General features: G+C 37.8%; 1 protein-coding gene across 1 annotated transcript; it reads left to right on the top strand.

Annotated features, from left to right (window-relative positions):
* Positions 1-518: 518 nt before the first annotated feature.
* On the top strand, positions 519-15,739 carry ANGPTL5 (angiopoietin like 5). Its single transcript, XM_007429456.3, has 8 exons — positions 519-645; positions 2,760-2,904; positions 3,748-3,851; positions 5,273-5,366; positions 6,712-6,812; positions 9,059-9,179; positions 10,547-10,732; positions 13,410-15,739. Exons 1-8 carry the CDS (start codon positions 547-549, stop codon positions 13,718-13,720), a joined length of 1,161 nt encoding a protein of 386 aa, XP_007429518.1. The 5' UTR covers positions 519-546; the 3' UTR covers positions 13,721-15,739.
* The last annotated feature ends 1,823 nt before the right edge of the window (positions 15,740-17,562 follow it).

Raw genomic sequence — 17,562 nt, 5'->3', positions numbered from 1 at the left:
CCCCACACTTCACATTTTGTGCAAGGAGAAGAGAAGTATGACAGTGAGATTTACTAGCATGGCTTTTTGAGGGAGTGGAGGTCTACAGCCACATTTTTCAAAGTAGTCTCCTCCACGGACCTGTCTTTTGAAGAAGATTTGGCGGTGGGTGGGCAGGATAATTCTGAGCAAGTTTAACAAATGATTTTGTTGTTCATTTATTGGCATTGATCCAAAATAAAATAAACCACATTCAAATGAATTCACATATGAATTAAATAGGATCTGTTCTGTGTTAGTAATAATTGGCTCAAAGATAAAATGATCTGCAGGATTAAATCATGTTATAGTCCGTCATTGGCTTTGGGAATAAACCATGTATGGACTAGATAAAATCAAATTTATGTAAGGTTTGTGAAGTCTGGACATGAAAGGGTTGGCTTTTTGGCTAAAGTTTCTGCTAAACACATTCCTGAATTCTTAATTCAAGACTTCATTGGCTAGTAGACAGCCGTTTTCAAGGCAGTTTGAAACCTTTTGAAAAATATTTATTCTTCCAACTCAGACATGATCTACCCCAGTGTATCCTCACTGATCTTCCTAAATATAATATTTTTCATTTGGGCTGATTCGATATTTGATAGTGTCGAGCCATGTTCTGCAATGGTAAGGTTTGTGCTGTATGTCTTGATAAATAAATGATAGAACCATAGACAGCAAGTCCTGGTTTCAAATGACGTTGTTTGGGAGGGTTATTTCACCCAAAACCACTTCAGTTGTTTTGAAAGAATCCTGTTAAAACTGTATTAAAGCAATCAGCAAAAGCAACTGTTACAGTACTTGTTTTTTGCTGTTGTTGACGTAGATTGAAAACTCTGTGAAACTTACTAGGAATTTTGCCTTCTGCAAAGGCAGGGAAATTTACCACATTGTTAATAAAAGTAAAACATGAAGGCATTTATCTCGATAAATTATATATGAGTGTTGTAATCTTTAGACTAGTTCCTAGATGCATCTGGAAATAAGTGCTTGTTTTATTGCACATTTTTATGTTAACAAAAGTGGGGGTGGAGGAAGCAGGATTTTTTTGTAGTTCTTTTTGTTTATTATAATATTATCTGGAGACTCAAAGTGGATTTGAATGAAGTTCTGGGTTTTTTAAATACCAATTTACTCTTTGCTTTTAAGTGTTTCAGTCTTTATTTTTTGTGTTTCAATCTGTTTTAAGAAACTAAAAGTTCTGGATGACCTGGCATTAGATTTACTTCTTCTTCTTCTTCTTCTTCCCTGTCAGAGGAATAGGTTTGTAGGTGAAAGTGATTTAATTACTTTATTCTCAATTTATATATCCCTTTAAGTGTCTCCTTACATTTTCTTATTCTTTTAGGGAACGTACTTCATATGAAGTTCTGGCACCATATCATTAGCATCAGAAACTGAAGATATAATGATGAATTTCTATAGAAACAGCAAACAAAATATTACATGAGCACCCTACAAATATTTAGTGGAAGTATATCCCATTGTATTCAGTGGAGTTTTACTCTGTAGTAAATGCATTTAAGAGTCTTCCAAACACAAATTAAGTTTTTACTTTCAAGGGGGAATTCTACAAAGAATAACATCTAATGTGAACTGTTCTAAGAGAATATTTGTTTATATGAGGATAAAAAGGCCCAATAGAAACATTTAAATAACCAAGGCATTTTTCTCCCTGGTTTCAAAAATTAAATAGTTGAAAACATTGTTTTTATTTTATTCTAAATGGGAATGTTTAAAGGGTTATAACCAACATTTGACTTCAAATCTGATATAGAAACTCTTCAGAAAAGCTATTGTTTATGTCCCAGAATAACCTTCTCTAAACTTGCACTCTCTAGATACCTTAAAACTTTATTCCTGAAATTCTCCAGCTACCATGTTGACTGGGAATTCTGGGAATGGCAGACCAAACACATCTGGAGTGTGGCAAGTTTATGTGTGCCATGTATCCAAAGCCTGTGTCAGTATACTACACATACCTACTAGTTGTTAGACGTAGGCAACAGCATATTGGCTTGCAAAATAGATTGCAGATTAGAGATCTTGACTTCCATAGAGTGAGTATACTTGAGATTAAACTGGGGTTTGGTTGTGCTGAGAGCACACTAGTGAAAATGTGACAAAACGGATTGGTACTGCCATTACAATTTACAGGAATGCTGCAAGTACCTTAGACTGGAAATGACAGTACAGTATAGCTATCTTCTCTGTTTTACACATAAAAATTATGTGAAGGCTTTAATTAACCATAGGTATGATGGGTGGCAGAAGTCAGTATCTATGGATATATCCAATGATGCAATGGCATATGGATGATTACATCTTGTGATTTAAGAGGAGTCAGTGGTAAACAGTATGTGTGACGTGAACTAAAGTGAAGTGAAAGAGAGGGATTGTATGTCTGTGAAACTAAAAGAAAAGGGAAAGATGTAATTGATCTGAATGAAGGTGGTCTGGTCTTACGGAATTTACAAGTCCTGTATGAAAAAGTATGTGGATGACATGAATGGATATACTGGAACAAGATGAGAGTACCAAAAGACTGGGAATTTGAGACAAGGAAAATAGTCATACTCCCAATTCTGAAAATGCAAAGGTTTTTAGTTTCCATTCTGTGTGTGTGTGTGTGTGTGTGTGTGTGTGTGTGTTTGGGTGATGCAAGGCACCTTGGCCTGATACACAGCAGAAATTAAAGAATATTTTTTAAAAATAAAGTTTTGTTTGCTTTAATATTACAGAGAAATTCCACAGCAACTATAGCAGTGGAGCCTGCCAGTCCGGTAAAAAATCTCTCCACAGACAATTTAGAGAAGAAGAAAAAGTGTTGTGTATCCTGTGATTCTCAAGCTAAACTATTAAAGGAAGAAAAATACTACCTGTGTCGTATGTATATTTTTATTTTAACAACTCTTTCTTGTTACTTGCTAAGGTCAATCAACCTATATAATATATATGTGGGATTTCAGGAATCTGCAAGCCATCAGTTCAAATCTCTGACAAAGAGTGATATGTCATAGGCTATTGCTAAAGGATCAAATTGATGGCCCACCCACTTTGAGCATTGATCACACCCATTTCTTCTTACATGTGCCATATCCATCATTGACATACACCCTCCCACAGATTACTTCCCATGGTATATGATTCTTCATATTAAGAAAGAAAATATTGCTTTCACTCATATGTTCCTACCCACGCTCTAAGCTTCTCAGCAAGGGCCCATCCATATTAGTATTTGGCAATACACAACTTGTGAACTGGTCTTTTCAGAGAAATCCACTTGATGGTTTTTTGTTTTTTTTTACCATGATGCTGAAATAAATCTCATTTTCCAGACAACTTATTTCCTTACTCCTAACATAGGAATGTTATTTCTGTTGAAATTCTAGTTTGTTTCAAAATGTTCTACATCCAGTAACACTGACATTTACAAGCACCATATATTGAAGTAGCTGGCTTGTTAACTCAATATTATCTGTATCTGACAGATGGCTTTCCATTCCTGGTAGTTATGACCTTTTGAACTGGAGCTGAATTACCTCCTTTCATTAAAGTCCATCTCCATAAAAAATTCAAATTCTGTTTGAAAAGTTTTTGCACAGACCTAACCCATTTCATATTGCTAGCAAAAGAAAACCTGAAAACAAAACCCTACACTGCCTCTCTTAATTACACAACACATTCTTTTAATTACTTTAACATAGCTGGCAATCTGTATGTTTAAAGGGAATTTGCAGAATTCTCTAATTGAATATGCAAGAAGTACCAAGAAAATGATACGGAACATGATGGATGATCACCAGTCTTCTCTAGATTATCTCTCCAATCAGGTACTAGCCAATATTTGCTAAATGCATTTCTTTCTGGGCAGCAATAATATTATTGAATTATTTACAACCAAAATGAAAAAAAAAATCTAATTTACAGAGAAAGTGGCCACTTTCTCTTGAAACAGCTTATTTTATTGTTGTGGGGGGAAAAAAACATATATTGTTCTATCCTATAAAGTTTGCAAAAGAAAATAATCCCACCCTTGAATAGCTATGGAAAAGCCATTCACATTATTGGAAATCCATATAAGAGTCTTCAAATTTGTTAAAAATTCTTACTCAGTTTGACCACTAATGTTGATTTTTTAAAGTACAGATATGACTGATATAATCAAATATCAGGAGTAAGATTCAGCCTAATTTATTTTATTAAGAGATAGGAGAGTCAATGCATGACAAGACTCAAAGCCTAATCACAAGGGGCATCCTTCTTATGGTTGGGTGAGGCATGCAAGCTTTCAAAAACCCAAATTGCCAACACAACGTGGATTGAAGTAGAACAGGAAGTGACACAAGGGAAGAAAGTCTTGAAATATATTCACTGCTGTTGTCCCACTTAGAACTTCACTCTTGTATATGCTATTCATAGGGAGAAAGAAAAATTAAAATTAGTTCCATAGGCACTAATGGAAATCTCCCTCAGAACAAAGAGGAATTTCAGTGGAGCAGGGCCTCTACTGCAGACCACAGTCCCAGTCTGCCACCCTCAAGATGTTTTGATTTTTAAAAAAGCTTGCACACCTGGCCAAATTACGCAAACACTATCATCTGTAGGGAAAAAATAGCAACCAGAAAAAGATCTGCGGATCTTTTATATTATTATCTCCAACAATAGAGCCCCTTGAGCATTTCAGAATCTTTTTTCAATAGAATAAAGAGGGACTACTGACTGGAAAATAGCACTGAAATTCTTGTTTCATACATGCAAGTCCTTTGGTTTCTCAAGGCATCCCACTGGATTGTGGTGCACATCTCTATCTGGCCATGCCAACCCCTACTGCAAAGACATGATTGGAAAATTCCTGCCTATCAACTATTTTCTTGAGCCAATGAAATGCAAAGACAGTTATAACTGGTTCCCTTTCAACCCTAAAATTCAATGCCTTAAGGCACTCATTCTGAACATTTAGCTTGTAAAAATCTTGGAACAAACTTTTAGCTCAAGATCTATAGAAAAAAGTTTTTTTGTGGGGTCACCCTAACCAATCTGCCAAATCCATAACAATGCGTTGCTCAGAATTAAGTCCTTATTAGTTGAATAGAGTTTTTCTCCAAGTAAATTTATTGTAGCACAAGAATTATTTAACTTTAGTTGGATCACATCCAGTGTTGGCATTTCAAGGCAATGAGCAAAGGAATAAACTCTGAGTGCCCCAAAATGTTGAGGATATTTAAACATTTCTCTTTTTGCAAATGCGCAGGTTAATGAACTTATGAGCCGGGTTATGATTTTAAACGCAGACATGTCCAGAAAACCAATTGATGTATTTCCCCATCGAGCAGTCCAGTCTCACGGTAAAGATTTTTATTCCTGCTTAAATTTTACAATATTTACTGAAATATAAGACAGCATATTTCTATCATAAGACTGATACGTCTGGTGGAGTAATTTTCATTACCCTTTTCCACATTTGATGGTTGGGGAAGTCTCACATTGCGTGTTTCATTCTGAATAGGTAACAAATGCCTGTTCACTATCTGGAATGGGGTAAGAATTTATGTGTCTAATCACATATAGCCAATTTTGGAAGAGGAAGCAGAGTAAGATGGTTATTAATCTTTTACCTGCCTTCTGCTTCAGCCCCATACTTCGTATTCCAACTTACATCATGCACATGGATCTGAAGCCTTGGCAGCTGTGATATTTGATGTGATTGAGCCGTAGTCTAGGAGATACCCTAAAGTTGTTAAGTTTTGATAAAATAACATTTACCAGAACATCGGAAAAGCCTGCAACTTCAAGCCCTGACATCAGTGGGAAGTGTATCACTTGGTGGGCTAAAATAATAGCCAGTTTCCCATAATAGGCTTTTGTTTCAGTTTTAGAAGGAATGAAAACAGAATAAGGAAATGGAAGGTAATTGGTAACACCTAAGCAGGATGCCCAGAAATCCTCCTTTAAACCTTCCTCCATTTATTTATTTATTTGTTTATTTGTTTGTTTTCCCTCCTTTCCTCCAGGAGTTCAAAGAACCATAATCAGTTCTTCCTCTCCATGTTTTTTTTCTGCACAGTAACAACCCTATGAAGTAGTCTAGTCTAAGAGATAATGATAGCCTAAATTCACCCATTGAATTTCCATCACACAGGATGAATCTGGGCCTCTCAAGTTCTAGTCTGACACCCTAAGTGCTATACCACACAAAATCTACTCAAATCTATGGAAAGCCCCAGTCCCTGGGGCAGAAAGGGACAACTGAGGTCTTCCCTTCTCTTTCCTGACTTCCTTTTTCCAAAACAGACTCTGGGTGCTCCATCTAGAGCAGTGTTTCCCAGAAACACTGCTTAGCAACTTCAAGATATGTGGACTACTCCCAGAATTCCCCAGCCACCTAGAGCTTTGATGATACTGTTTTTTGAATATGGAAAAAGACCCTCACTAACATCTTCCTTGAATGCAGGATTGCAGAACAGTTACAGAACTTCTTGGATTCTGAAGACTTCTACCTATCAAAATTAACCATAATCCTTGTAATTTGGGAAAAAAGGAAGAGGTCTGCCAGTAGAGGGGGAGGAAAATCACCACATCTCATATTCAGAGGAGTTCTGATACCAAACAGGTCACTGGCATGAAAAAGGATATCTTTTCTTTATTTTATAAAATTAAATCGAAACATTCTCTTTTAATATTGTCCCACAGGTTTAGATTGCAGTGATATTAAAGATACCATTGGCTCAGTTACAAAAACTCCAAGTGGTCTGTACATAATCCATCCAGAAGGAGCAAGTTACCCTTTTGAGGTACTATTGATTTTTCATATTTAATATTGGTCTGGAATATTCTTCTTTAAGACAGCCATTGCTAAGTTACTATCCATATTTTTATTCTGATGTTGATGTTAACTGGAGATATCTTAAAAGAAGGAAATCTGCATTATGCTTTATTACATTCAGTTTGTTATCTATTATATATCTGAAGGGCATTCTTGGATGTGTGAAATATGAAAAGCAGTGAACCTAACCTGACATAGATTTCCACTGGGTATGTTTATATAATACAGAACCATAGGACATTTAACCATGGTTTATTCAATTAACCCAGTTTTCTGGCTTCTCACAATACTAGACTGGGTTCATACAACTCACAGGCTGGGTTCACACAACTCACTAGGCTAAAATGGGATTAGCCATGAAGCTCTGATAACATTCAGTGGCAAAGTTATGCCAAAATTTGGAAAATCCCAAAAGAGGAAGATTCTTTTTTTACAGAGCTGTAGTTTTGACAAATCAAAACTATGGGACCCCATGATGTCTAGAATAATAAGCCTGCTTTCCTACTCTTTGCTCACCTGCTCACCAATAGAAAATCACTGAAAAACAAGTATTTCATTATATGGATGTTTAACATAGCTACATTATGATTTTAAAACAAGGCAGGCTTAGAACATGAAACAGTTCCGGAGTTCCAAGCTGCCCTGCCAAACACCCTCCGTTCTTGGGTCTCTCCCAACATTGTTGCTTATAAGATCAGTGACTAATAAAAAACTTAAGAAAATGTGCTTTTAATTCAGCACATCAGTGGAATTATGCAGAAGACTACATAGAGAAAATGCAACATAAAAAGGTGATGCTTGCAGGCTAATGTTATACTTTCAGAACTTAATAATATTTTGGAACTCAGTCAATCAATTCATGATCAACCACTCATGATCAACAACATTTAAAAGGTCCCCTAAAAGCTAGAGAATCTAGCTAAGTGCTCATTGATATGTGTGGGATGGGAGTCAAGGAAGGGAAGATTTGAGCTCTTTAAATAAAAGCAAGATATAAATGTGGAAATTAATAAAGACATGATGAGACTGAAAGGTAAAGTGTTGAATGTTTAGTTTAATATCTGATGTCATAAGAAAAATAAATATAGACTGCAGTCCTATACAATATTTTCTGGGAGAAACTGGGTTTATTTCTGTGAAGATATGCAAGGGGTTGCATCATCAAAAGAGCAGACTTTTAAAGCACTGCATTTTTTCAAAAGTCATTAATGCATTTTTTCCCTATGAGTTAGAGGCATAGATCATGGAATATTTCAGCATATACTGGAATCGTTTTAGAAATGAAAAAATATGTTTCAACCAATGTTAATTTTTCCCCAGCTTTTAGAAATTAATGCCAATGTCTACAGAAGTTGAAGTCATCAAATAAGTAGAAATATTTAGTTATAAGACTGGACAGAGATCAGAAGCTAATGGAAAAACATGTTAAAACTGATAATAAAATCAGGGGTGAAATTTCAGGTTTCAGAGGGCTCTAGAGCAAGAATTATCAGAAAATAGGATGGATCTTCTGGTCCAAACACCAGAGAAATTATATTCCTGAACAACTCCATGTAGCAGAAAAAAAATACCCTTCCCCCTCCTGAATATGACATCAAAGTATTTAGAATTAAGTTGTTTTATTTTGTTGCTTTTGTATGTACAGTAGCTCCAAATTGTTGAGAATTATTTATATACTGCAGCAGCCTATGAAAATTTTCTTGCCCGGCTCCCCAAATTGAAGGTCCAGCCACATATTAGTTTACTGAACACATTGGAAGTTACCTTCAGGCATAGCCATTCCAAGCACTTCTAAAATAACTTTCAGAATTTCTTGCTTATCTTGTTTGGAGTTACACAATGTACTTGCCTAGTTCTCACAGTGAAACCAATCAAGATATCTTTAAACTATTTTAGTGAAAACCTAGAAAAGAATTATTAAGTTCTTTCCAGACATTGTAGAGGAGAACCATGTTAGTCTATGATATCTCAGAACCAGGAGTCTGGTAGCAGATAAAACAAATTTTATTTTTTAAAAAAAGCTTATGACTCTGGATAAAATTTGTTAGTCTGAAAATATGCTACCAGACTCCTACTGATTCTCAGTTGTTCGCAAAACTTGAGATCCAGCATCATACACATCCACATTCCATATGGACATTAGAATTAATTTAGTTTCATTTAGAGGGAAAAAATCCATATGCCAGATTCATTTACTGGCTTTATTTATTTTAGGTGTTGTGTGAAATGGATTTTAGAGGAGGGGGATGGACAGTGATTCAGAAGAGAACTGAAGGAACAGTTGAATTTCAAAGGACATGGTCTGAATATTTGGAGGGATTTGGTGACCTTTCAGGTATCAATTTATTATTCACGCTACACCTCTTCCTAGTTACTCCAATCTAGCTTAGTGTCTCAATTTATGGGTCAAAGCAGCAGACAATTACAAGAAATGTTTGGTTGTCAAATAGTCTATGGTCTTATAGGGAAAGATTCACAACAACTACAACCATCATCATCTTCAAATGATGCTAGAGGTTCTGCAAGTGATATCGTAGAATGATCTGAAAGGTTAAGCCAGGAAATTCTGAAGAATCCAAATATCAGACAGGACAACAAGAAAAAGGCCTCCCTTGTTCTAGCACCAGACAACTGTAAATGGAAAGGTTAAATACTGTGATCCCCTTATGACACTGGTGTTAAATGATTTATAATGCTGTAGGGGAATTCCTGATTCTGCAAGCCATTATCCCAAGCAAGCACTGCATCTCATAGTCTGTACTTTCAAGGCCTTCTCTCCTTAGGACTGAACAGTGGGATATATATTCCTCCTGGGCTCTGTCTTCAAAATCTTTGTTTTCTTTAGAGAGGACATGTAACTAGTTAAACAAAGAATTGTGACCTGGTTCTTACTGAATGAAGAAGTGCTTTTACAAGAGGAGAGGCATGGATGTATCTTGATGAACACGCATGCAACTAGAGTTGACAGTGCTGGATAGGACATGGGATGGGGGTAGGAGGAGAAAAAAAGGAGCTGAATTGACCATAAGGATATAAAAGAATTTCTCCATGTTTTCCACTAGGATCAGATTTGGCCATTCTGCTTCTATGAATCTTTGCAAAGGCATGAATCCACCATGACCTGTCCCTAACAAAAACAAATGCATTTTTAAAAAGTCTATTTCTGAAAGTTTGCATGCAAACTCCTGTAATTATATAATTTTAAAGGAAAGAGGGATTCACAATAAAAAAATCCTGTATCAATAAAAAGTTTGTGTCAAAGAATCAAAGATTATTGGCCAATTAAGGTTTGCATTTGCACAAATTAAGGAAAGGTACATACAAACCTTATTTATATTTAGATATCTTGTGGATATTGATACTTACAAAATGTGTCTAAAATTTTTCTTTTGAAAAATACCATGCCAGACTGAAGCCATACTAATGTAATAAAGTGGATATAGATTTTAGCAATTCATAGATCCCTGGCTTGGCCTCTAGAGAGGAAGCCAGCTTAATATATACAATCATTTTGCCCCAGCTTCCTCAGATCTCCCACTTTTGATGGCAGTTGAAGGATGGGCAAGCTGACTTTCTGCTGAACAAACACTTGATATTCCTATCCTTAGCATTATTTTACTGGTAATTTCAGAGCAAGCTGACTGGGAGAGAACATGGATGAGGATAAGGGTTTTTAAAGCTTATATTCTGTTTTTTTAATAGGGGAATTTTGGCTTGGCCTCCGAAAGATTTTCCACATTGCAAACCAGAAAACAGCCAGTTTCATGCTTTACATAGACTTGGAGTCAGAAGATGACACGTATGCATATGCATCGTATGACAGCTTTTGGTTAGAGGATGAAGTGTGCTCCTTTAAAATACATTTAGGGCGTTATTCTGGAAATGCTGGTAAGATTTGGATGCCCAAACAGTTGGTTTTTCAAAGGAAGGTTCTACAAATGAGAAAACAAGATGATGAACAATGTCTGTAGTTGCACTGGATATTCTAAAAAGAATTTACAAAGAAAGAATAGACTTGGGTCCTTTTTAACCCACCTCTTTATGTTATATTGGCCAAGTGGCATACAGTTTTATGCTCTTTGATAAAAAAAAGTCCAAGAGCCATTCACAGAATTAATTATTGTAACAGTTATAAGTAAGCTACTGGCAAGAGAGCCTGAAATTAAATCAAGTCTCTGTCAATGGAGTAGGTGGGATTTAGCCCATGGTTCCCTGCTACAATCTGCAAAATTGTCCACCCTCCAATTTTTTTTTTTTTTTTTTTTTGGTGCCTTCAAGTCAGTCTTGAATCCTGGCGACTAGTCCCTGCAGTTTTCTTGGAAAGATTTTGAAAGTGGTTTGCCATTGCCTCCTTCTTCCTAGGGCTGAGAAAGAGAGAGACTGGCCCAAGGTCACCCAGCTGGCTTCGTGCCTGAGGCAGGACTAGAGCTCACAATCTCCCAGTTTCTAGCCTGATGCCTTAACCACTACACCAAACTGGCTCCATCTCCAATCTTTACATTGTGGATTTTTTTTTCACAATGCGAATTGCAAATCCATGATCTAGATTAAGACAACAGAACAGGGGACGCTCCTTCAGTCCTTAAACCAAGGTCCAAAACAAAAAGCTCCTGAAGCTTATTCCTGAAAAGGGATGTGTGCAATTACTAGGATCTGTGAAAAACCTGACACATTGTTCCCATCCATTTATGTTCCAGATAGATCTATGTAATGAGTAACAACTGTGTTACAAAACCTGGGAAAAGTAGATTAGACAAGCTATATTAAGCATCAGTGCAGCAACAATGGGCTCTGTGAATGATAGCTCTCAAGAGCCAGTTCACATCACTTTATTCATTCAAGTGCTTTTCAATATTCATGAATTTGCCTTTACACAAACAAATGCAAGTGAAGAAGGAGCAACTCTGTCTTGGATAACACAACTAATATATTAGTATTCTAGTCCCTGAGTTAAAAAATGGTGACTTTCATAGTTTGCTGGGGTGTTGGTAGGAGAGGTAAGTTAAAATCTGGTCCCCAGTCATTCTGTGGAGGTCTGTTTAAAATATTATTGTTATAGGTAGTCCTTGTTTAGTGACTGTCTCATTTAGTGACTGTTCAAAGCTAAGACAACCAATCCTCACATTTATGACCTTCACAGGTCTGTAAAGCAAAGGAAAGGAGAAGTAAGATCATAAGCACAGCTTCAGTTTCACTTAGTGACTGCTTCACTTAATGACTGAGTTGCTAGTCCCCATTGTGGTTGCTAAACAAGGACTACCTGTAATTAAATTTATATTCCACTGACTCCCAGTGGCTCTGGGAGATTTATAAATTGTTTAAAATATTTAAAAACAAAAAAGCAACACAAAGCAAATCGAAAGAAACAAAGATGGCTTCAATCATGCTCACCAAAGGCCTGGATAAAGAGCCAGGTCTTCAGGGCCTTTTGAAGCACCAGTAGGATGCGGTTGTTTGAATCTTGTGGGGAACCTCATTCAAGGGGGCAGGCACTGCTACAGAGAAGGTGAACTTCTGGGGTCCTGATAGATAGCATTGTTTAACTGAAGGAAGCCAGAGTGTACCAACCCTGCCAGATTGGATTGGCCAAGCAGATACAATGGGAGGCATGCGGTCCCTCAAGTAACCAGGCCCTATGCAGTGTAAGGCTTTATAGGTATGACCAGCACCTTGAATTGTATCCTGAAGCAAACTGGCAACCAATGCAGCTCACAAAGCAGAGGGTGCTACATGGGCATCCCGAGTCATGGTCATCACTGCCCATACCACTGCATTCTGGATCAGTTGAAGTTTCCAGGTGGTCTTCAAAGGCAGCCACTTATACATAATTCCTACATATTATAGGAATATGGGGGGGGGGGGGGGGTGAGAGAGAGAGAGAGCATCCAGCCTCACCTAATAGGCCTGCACTTGCTTTACTTTCTATTGTGAAGAAGTGTCTCCAACTTGCACCTAATCATGGCACAACATGTCCTGGCAACATTTTTTTTTCCTTCATGTCCTTATGATGTTGCCTTCATCTGGTGCACAGTCCATGGAGGAGCAGCCTAATGCTGTTCTTAGTTGTACCAGTGTTAAATAGTGTTTTCCTCTTTATCCAACACAATCCAAGGACAGCCTGAGATGTGTAAAATCTCTTAGTGATTTCTCATTCAGTCCTCATTTAGCGACTAAAATCTCTTAGTGATTTCTCATCAATTCCCTTAAAGGGAAACGAAGTCCCTTGCTGGCCAGTCACTGGGGAGAGAGGCAGCAGAGGCAGGATAGGGTTTGGCAATGAGGACCACAAGTTTCATGCTGGTATTGTTTTCTGCTGACTCAAAAATGGCTGGATAATGCTGTATATGGGTAGCAGTTCAACTCAGCAATGGGGAAAGAACCTTTGATTCCATAACTTATGAATTGTTCCTGCTGTTTATTTGTGACACCAATTAATAGAGACTCTTTCTCCTGTCTGAGTGTTTGATCTGCAAATGATTAAGGCTCTCATTAATTCCAAATACTCATAAAAGAAGCACACTGAATGACTTTAACCATTGTTTTCTTCTTTTTTGTTCCTGCTTAGGTGATGCATTTCGGGGATATAGAAAAGAAGATAATCAGGATACATTACCTTTCAGTACATTTGATGTGGATAATGATGGTTGCAATCCAGCCTGCTCTCTCCATGAACAACCTATAAAGAGCTGCAGTAACTTTAGTGAGAAAACAGGCTGGTGGTTTAACCAATGCGGTCTTGCAAATCTTAACGGTGTCCACCGGTTCACAAGGAAGATGCTTGTAACGGGTATCCAGTGGGACACCTGGATGATGGATGGCAAGCCAGTCAGAATTAAATCTGTGTCAATGAAGATCAGAAGAACATATTTTAGATAACGGGATAATGTAATTGAAATCCAAAAATTAGGCTGTCTAATCGCTCTTCTCGGTTTAATATGCATAACATTTTAGCATAGCAATTTATTGAAAGGTTGGAGGCACCTTGCACACTGCACTACTTTGCAATTACACTCTTCAGTACAGTGTAATTACACTTCCACCACAAATGCATTTGTGATGTTTTACTGCACTGCTGAGTGCATCAATGGCTTATCGCATCACCATGCCATTACCTGGATTGGAAAGCTATAAGCGTGATAGTTCTAATTCCACTTCTTCACTGCTGCGGACCATCTCTTCTTTTCCTTTAGAATTGGTCAGCAGAATTGCAGAGATACAAATTTAAAATATCAGCGTTAATTTAAGAGGGTCATAATTGCACAAGCAGTTGTAGTCAGTCAGTGAGGGTAGTAAACAATAGGCCAGATGAGATATGCTTTTTTTTTTTTTTTTGGTGAATGAAGAAAATGGGAATAGTCCTCAATATGATTAAATATCAGACTTTGCAAAGACAACTTTCAGACTTTTTCTTTTAGGGAAAAGAGAAGAATACAGGTAGTCCTCATTTAGCGACTGCTCGCAGTTATGACAGTGATGAAAAAGTAACTTTGTGACCAATCCTCACATTTACAACCTTTGCAGGTCTGTAAAGCAAAGGAAATCTGAAATAAGATTGTAAGCACAGTCGCGGTTTCACTTAGTGACCACTTTGCTTAACGACTGAGTTGCTGGTCCCAATTGTGGTCACTAAATGAGGACTGCCTGCACTGGGGGAAAGAACACCTATCTTATCTGAGGCTGGTTATTTGCAAAAGAGCTTTTATGCTGTACTCAGATTTTAATTTTAGTATTGGGGTAGGGGAAGAGATATGAAGAGAGAGGAAGAGTTCTAAACTTGACTGAGATTGCAGGTAAGGATAATGTATCTACTGGGACTTCTACAAAATTGAACATCATGCAGCCTGCTTTCTCAATCTCGCGCCCTGCTACTGGAATGCGCAAGTATAGTACTTCTATCTTTTTTCATATGATTTTACTGCTTGACTCAAATCCTTTCCTGACGTATATCCTGAAAGAGATCCAAAAGAAGAAGGGAAGCAGTGCATCCTGTACAAAATGATAAGCATATCCTCAGTTCAGTGTCGAGAGACTTGAGACAATGTGCCATGATTTACACTACCAGATGGAAGATTGTACTGCTACCCTCTTTGAGATGCACCTGATGCTCACAAGCAGGTGAGAGTGAAAGAGCACCGAAGTCCAAAAGATGCTGTTCTTTTTAAAGAAGAACAGACAGTTTCTGGTGGCAGAGAGTCACAGTGATGGCTATCTTAGAGCAAAAGATTTCCATGTTCAAAGGCATTCTATGAGTAAAGATCGTATAGCAGGAAGATCATTTGCATCCTGCAAAAGGCACCAATGTTTGAGTTGGATAGCATGCTAGCCTTTGAGAAATCTCATATTTTTTTAAAAAAGGACAATGTACTTTTTACAACATCAATGTCTGGAATATGCTCTGTTTCCTTTAACAAATGCTTTCTTGCAGCCTTTTAAAATAAATATTAATAGTTGGAACTTCTATCAGGTGGCAGTGTTGAGAGAGAAAAGAACAGCTGTGATCCCATTGCAAGCTTACCCATGGTTAACAATCTTGGCTTACTTAAACCAATTGCCTGGGTCTGTGTAATGCACTCTACCATAAAGTAACTACAAGGATTGGATTCATGCAACATGCCTGGCTAAAATATGATTGGCTGGCTAGTGACTTAATGTGTCTTATGTTTCTAACTGTTCTTCTCACCTTCATAAGCACCCTTCTTTAAACCAGCATTCTAAGATACATTGGAATTTAAATCTCAGAATTCCCAGGGCATGCTGATTGGGTATTCTGGGAATTACAGTCCCAAACATCAGGATAGTACGAGGTTGAGTAAGGCTGATCCTGGGGAAATTAGAAGCCTACCTTAGGTAGAAAATATGTGGGGAATTGTCTTTATGGGAATGCTGAGATCACAGACTTCTTGACCAAACCATTATGGGCTTAGCTTCTAATATTCTTCCAGAGAGCGAAAAGCTTTTGCTTTCCTTTTGTTTGGGGGAGCTTTTTTCCTTCCAGGACAAATTGAGTCAATATGTTGTGTTGTAATTGTGTTTTCTATTGTATATTGAAGATACTTCTTTCCTGAAGTTGTGGCATTGGGCTTTGTAAGAAGCTAAAACGTTAAGGGGGCTCTCTCACATGGTTTGCAAAATGATCATTAAAAAACTAAGCGATTAAGGAAAGTGAAAATCTACCTACAGTACATATAAAAAGATTTGGTTTCTAAGGGAAAAACTACATAGCTTTCCTTTGCTAAGAGCAATTTGTTCTTTTTTCCAGCATTTAAAGATCAGAGACTGTGTTCCCTGGTGGGAACATCTTTTTTTCTTCCCCAGCCTGAGAGTGTGACATATTTAAGTGATCCTTACCTGTGCTGGGGTTAAAGCAAGGTTTTCTTATTCCTGTACTACTCCATAGAAAGGAGTAAAATCTATTAATCCTGTCAGCCATTACCTTGGAAGGAATCCAGGTTACTGGCAATGAGTGGGAACTGAGGCAATAGAGTATAGGTATTTATTTATCAAAGAAATCAACCCAGAGTTCTCACTCAAGGCACAAATGACCAGGCTCAAATTATCCTACTTTGGACACATTACGCAAAGACCCAGCTCTCTGGAAAAGGCTCTAATGCTGGGAAAGGTGGAAGGAAAGAGAAGAGAACAACCAGCAGGTAAGGTGGATTGACTCAGTTACAGTAGCAATAAGTACACCATTGGGAGACTTGAAAGAACTGGTTAGGAATAGTTTGTCATGGAGAAAATCTATGTGGCTGCTATGAGTTGAAAACAACTTGATGACTTATTATCAATCAATTTGTGAAGAGGGAAAAGGGGGGGGGGGAATGACAAAATTTGCTTTGTGATATCACGGTACAACCCCCAACTTTTTGTACTTGGATCTTGACTTTAGACCCAAGAACATAGGTTACATCATTTGTGATGCACATTTCATCATGGTGGTTTGTACTGGATGGCTATGCAATAAAGGCAGGAGAGGTTGATGGCAATTAACAGGGCAATGGGAGAGACCCCAAATGCATCAATCTTGGCATGCTTAGGAAAAGATTAATCATGTATTCCTATAGAGTCATTCTGAGCATGCTTGCTTGCTGAGGCTGCAACATTCTGACTATGCCCCAGTCTGAATCCTGATGGGAAAGGGTCCAGATAATCTGCTTCCTCCAGGACCCTCTGAAGCTGGAGGCTGACCATCTTTTCAAAAACCTTTTCAAAAACCTTCCCTAAAAAGATCACGTTGAAGACTGGACAAAAATGGTCCAGACTGGCCAGATCCAAAGATGGCCTCTTGAGGAAAGGACACAGCACTGCCTCTTCCAGAGCTGGCAGGACCACCCCATCTCAGAGAGTCATTGACCACTGCATGGATCCATCCTGGCACTGCCATCCTGGCAGCCTTGACTAACCAGGAGGGACATGGATCTAATACACAAATGGCCACACCCACAACTTTGAGGACCGTGTCCACTTCCTCTGGACTAACAGGTTCAAACTCCTCCCAGATAACATCAGGAGAACTTTCTTTCATAGTAAGGAGAAGGCTGGATGGTTAGAAGTCAGTGGGCAAAGATGGAAACAAGGAAGTAAAGTGGAGTGAGGAATGGGTATAAAAAGATGTCCATTTGCTTTCTAATATGCTATTCAGATTTTCCCAACTTGTTGCAGAGATGTATTGAGATAACAACTCTCAGAATTCCCAACCATCATTGCCTGGAATTCTG

This window comes from Python bivittatus, unplaced genomic scaffold (genome assembly GCF_059951505.1).
Source record: "Python bivittatus isolate LINGU-HERP-01145 unplaced genomic scaffold, Pbiv_v1 ctg000340_np1212, whole genome shotgun sequence".
NCBI lineage: Eukaryota > Metazoa > Chordata > Lepidosauria > Squamata > Pythonidae > Python > Python bivittatus.
This window is presented reverse-complemented; position numbering and strand designations above follow the sequence as displayed.

Coding starts and splice junctions, on each gene's coding strand:
- ANGPTL5 (XM_007429456.3), top strand. CDS start 547: ATGATCTACCCCAGTGTATCCTCACTGATCTTCCTAAATATAATATTT. Junction 646..2,759: donor TCGAGCCATGTTCTGCAATG/GTAAGGTTTGTG, acceptor TTAATATTACAG/AGAAATTCCACAGCAACTAT. Junction 2,905..3,747: donor AGAAAAATACTACCTGTGTC/GTATGTATATTT, acceptor GTATGTTTAAAG/GGAATTTGCAGAATTCTCTA.